This window comes from Trichomycterus rosablanca, chromosome 1 (genome assembly GCF_030014385.1).
Source record: "Trichomycterus rosablanca isolate fTriRos1 chromosome 1, fTriRos1.hap1, whole genome shotgun sequence".
Taxonomy (NCBI): domain Eukaryota; kingdom Metazoa; phylum Chordata; class Actinopteri; order Siluriformes; family Trichomycteridae; genus Trichomycterus; species Trichomycterus rosablanca.
Window position 1 is genome coordinate 71,279,324 of NC_085988.1, and position 4,822 is coordinate 71,284,145.

Below are 4,822 nucleotides of genomic sequence, written 5' to 3' on the forward strand. Positions count from 1 at the left end.
AGTAATCAATCAATAATAAGATCAAGCAAAACATTAGTGATTTATTGTATGTATACAGAGTCCATAAACTGATACACTGGTTACATATGAGGTTGATGAATTCATTGACCAAACACACCAAACAGACTGTAAACTGAATTGCACTGTGTAATAAGTTAAGTTACATTGTATAAACTAAACTGCATTGATGACTGAAATAAATACTTTAAATTACAGTTAACATGGTTTATAATTTTAAATAAAATACCATAAATAATATAGACACCAGAAAAAAATAAAGTGATTAATATTTGTCCATCTCTTAACGTTGCTTCACATCTTTGAACAGTGTTCTAGCCTTTCTCAAGTGTTTAGCTCTAGAGGCCATGTCAAACACTGAGAGAAAGTTGTTTAGTGCCCCTCCTTGAACTGTCCTGTCTTTTACCTAAAAAGGCACAAAAATGTATTAATCATTAATGAGCAATGTTGTTTCATATCCTAATATCCAAAACCATATGGCCAAAATTGTGTAAACACCCCTTTTTAATTATTAAGTTCAGGTGCCACTCACATTGCTAACTAGCATACGAGCTCAATTATATACATTTAATTATAGTAATATTGTGGCAACATTTGGGAAATGCCCTTACCTACTGAGACATTACTGTCCAGCAATGCACAAATTAAGGTATATGAAGACATATGTCTAAAAAGTTAGGTGTCCAGTGTCCTGCACAGAGCCCTGACCATAACCCCAGTGACTACCTTTGGGATGAATTGGAACGTTGAGAGCAGGCCAAGGCATTCATGTTCAACATCAGTGCCTTAACTTTTACACGCAGTAAGTGAAAAGTGTAGTGAAGGCTATAACAGCCACAAAGAGGGAGCGGGCAACACTATAATAATGCGCATAGTTTGGAATGGGATGTTCAATAACATCATGGTCAGGTGTAAAGGACGTCCAGTGGCCTGCATAAAGCTCTGAACATTACCCCAATTGGAACATTAAGAGCAAGCCAAGCATTCTGGTTCAACATCAGTGCCTGAACTTTTACACACAGTAAGTGAAAGTGTAGTGAAGGCTATAACAGCCACAAAGAGGGAGGGAGCAACTCTATAATAATGCGTCTAGTTTGGAATGGGATGTTTAACAACATCATGGTCTCAAGTCTGAAAAGTTAGGTGTGAAGGAAGTCCAGTGGCCTGCACAGAGCTCTGAACATAACCCCAATTGGAACACTGAGAGCAAGCTAAGCGTTCTGGTTCAACATCAGTGCCTTAACTTTTACATGCAGTAAGTGAAAGTGTAGTGAAGGCTATAACAGCCACAAAGAGAGAGCAGGCAATGCTATAATAATGCGCATAGTTTGGAAATGAAACGTTCAATAACATCATGGTCAGGTGTCTACATATATATAGTGTATGTAGCAAAATGAAAGCTTGTTCAATGCCGGCAGTAATAATGCCACTAAAATTGTTATTAAATGTTTTAGCTTGCTCTAATTTAAGTAAAAATGTCCATGAATGTATATAGCAACAAAGAGTTAAAGAATATTTAGAATTTTGCTCACCTCTACAGAGTTAATTTTATGAAGCTGCTTTAACACGTCCTGCTCGTTCTTGTATTTGTGTGTTCTCAGATTCTTCACGCTTACTTGTAGTTCCCTCAGGCTCGATTCAGTCCCCTTAGCGCTGTTTAGCATGTCCGAAAAGATGTCCATGTAAACATTTAGCATGCTCAGAAGCATTAGCCTCTCACAAGTGCAAGTTTCCTGATGAGACAGTAATAAAATAATTAGTTTGAAGTTTAGTGGCCATCCCCAGGCCTAAGATAGCTGTAACAATTAATGTGGTTACCAAACTTACCGGTGTTGTGCCCAAATAAGGGGTAAATACAGCTTTTCCCACCCATTCTGTGCCTGCAAAGCCCTACAGAAAGCAGACATCAGGTTAGACTAGAAACAAGAACAATCCTTATCTGACTTTAATCAAAACTTCCTCAATGTCGTCTGTGAACAACACCAATACTTTAAATGTTTATAACTGCTCCTTGGTTCGTACAAAAACACATTTTACCATGCATCATGCAAAATCACTAAAAATCATGATTACATTTAAAAATAAATAAAGAATATGCAGGCTTAATTTTGATGTACCCCAACCGTTGGCTGCCACCACAATGTTTTGACCTAAAAACATTTTGATGTGGTCCGAAAATCGTCCGAAAAAAAAAGCCTAACCTACTTTACTTAAAAAGCACACACACTTACATTTTGAGTTAACAGGGTCTGGACCGCTGCAGTCACATTTTGATTCAGATGTCCAGCAGTTCCATTAAGCGATGCAACGATGACAAATCCACACATTAACGCCAGTTTGAACCTCAGATCCATTGCTGTTGCTTTACTTTTTAACTCTTTGCTGTAACCCGAGAATAATAAGGCTGTGAGCAAGTGAGTGATGTTTACCAGAATGGGTCAGGGGACTTATATAGAATGAGTGCAGCCTAAGAAGGCGGTAAGGGATGCACTTGGGGTTTTGGGGTTTCTGTGGGCTTTTCTGATATGAAGGTTTCCTTTAAATCAGAGATGTGTTGCTCCTAAACGACTGATACAATAACCACTGTACTAACTGCAGGTGAATTCCTTTTAGGGATTCTTAGATAGAGCTATAAAAGAGTGGAAGTTAAGGTTGTTGGTGGTACTGAATGCAGGTGACATGCCCTCATGTGGAATTTTAATTTGAAAATGGAAATTCTAAAAAAAATGTCTATGCTAAGAGACTAACCAATGACCTTAATACTTAAATACTTGCAATAATGATTACATTAAAATGAATGAAAGCCACAAATCAGCACCTATTAATTATTTAGGTGATATGCTTAGGTCATTAGTTAGATTGCATTAATGTTAACATTTGTGTTTATGTAAAGAAAGAAAATGTTTTTTTCAAATTTCAAAATATTGCCTACAGTGTTAAAAAAATTACTTACCTGCTTTGTGATTGCCAGTTATTGCATGTAATTACTAGAGCATTAAATAACATGCTTTTTCGCCAAGAAAAATGCAATTTAATTGATAGGTCAGTTTAAAAATTAATACAGCCAAGCGTATTAAATATACAACTCCAAATCAGAAAAAGTTTGTCAACAAATGCATGAGAAAATTATTGAAATGTTTAAAAACAATGTACCTCAAAGAAAGATTGGAAGGGATTTGCATATTTCTCCCTCTACAGTGCGTAAGATCATTAAACAATTCAAGGAATTAGGAGAAATTTCAGTGTGTACAGGACAAGGGTGCAAGCTTAAGCTGAACGCCCATGATCTTTGATTCCTCAGACAGCATTGCATCAAGAACCGCCACTCAACAATAGCTGATATAACCACATGGGCCAGGGATTACTGTATGGAGTTACATGCACAAATGCCACTTAAAACTTTACTGTGCAAAAAAGAAGCTTTATGTTAATCATGTCCAGGATGGACCATTACACAGTGGAAACATGTATTGTGGTCAGATGAATCAGCATTTATTTTTTTTATATTTTTTTTTAAATGGGCTCCGGACCAAAGACAAAAAGAACCATCCTGACCGTTATCAGCAACAAGTCCAAAAGCCAGGGTCTGTCATGGTATGGGGCTGTGTCAGTGCCCTTGGCAAAGGTCATTTACACTTCTGTGATGGCAGCATTAATGCAGAAAAGTACATTGAGATCTTAGAGCAACATATGCTGCTCTCAAGACGTCATCTTTTCCAGGGACGTCCATGCATTTTTCAACAAGACAATGCAAAACCACATGCTGCACACATTACAAAGGCATGGCAGCAGAGAAAGAGGGTACAGGTACTGGACTGGCCTGCCTGCAGTCCAGACCTGTCCCCAATAGAGAATGTGTGGAGAATTTTGAAAGGAAACATGTGATAACGACGACCCCGTACTGTTGCACATCTTAAGACGTGTTTGCAGGAAGAATGGGACAAAATAAAACCTAAAACACTAAATCACTTGGTATCCTCGGTGCCAAAACGTCTTTTAAGTGTGGTGAAAAGGAATAGCAACATTACAAACTGGTAAATACTTTACTGTCCCAAGTTTTTTGGACTGTGTTGCAGGCCTGAAATGCAGGAATGGATGTTTATTAATAAATGAAATGAAGTTGACCAGACAAAACATGGAATATCTCAGGTTCATCCTGTCTGCAATCAAATAAAAGTCAAAGTAAATGTAAGAAACTGTGTTTTTTTTATTATTTGCATTTTCCATGCTGTCCCAACTTTTTCTGATTTGGGGTTGTAAATCTTGTTGCAAAGGAGATATCTGAAACAGTTTGTGCATGAAAAGTAGACATGAAGGACTAATATTAGAAAGTCACCAGTTGCAGTCTTTGCTGCTAAAGTTGGTGCAACCAGTTATGAGTTTTAGTTTCTCTTTGTGTCAAAATGTAAACCCAAAGGCAATCCACAGTTTCACAACACCTAATTTATGATCAGGTATGTTATTGCAAAGTAGCTCTAAATAATGTATTTATTTAGATTTATTTGATTTGGAAATATGTCCTATTATTTAAATGGCATGGTATTCTGTCAGAATGCAGGTTGCACTATTCATTCACTTCACCTTTTTGTTACTAGTAGCAGTTTTTGCATGGTTACAGTACATTCTGCACATCTAAATGAAAGTCTGTTATTTTGCAATGAACATAGATTTCACTTGTGGTTTATTTCACCTGCTATACATTTTTTGCTTATACACCATTACTGCTGACTGTGACCACGCCGTTTTTCAGATGAATTCAAAATTCCCCTGCAATGCTTCTGTGGTGGAAAATAAGCAACGGTTC

General features: G+C 37.1%; 1 protein-coding gene across 1 annotated transcript; it reads right to left on the reverse strand.

Moving 5' to 3' along the window:
- Window positions 1-301: 301 nt before the first annotated feature.
- Window positions 302-2,372, reverse strand: ifng1r (interferon gamma related). Its single transcript, XM_063009220.1, has 4 exons — window positions 2,250-2,372; window positions 1,846-1,908; window positions 1,551-1,751; window positions 302-424 (listed from the first exon to the last, which is right to left on the reverse strand). Exons 1-4 carry the CDS (start codon window positions 2,370-2,372, stop codon window positions 302-304), a joined length of 510 nt encoding a protein of 169 aa, XP_062865290.1.
- Between the last annotated feature and the right edge of the window lie 2,450 nt (window positions 2,373-4,822).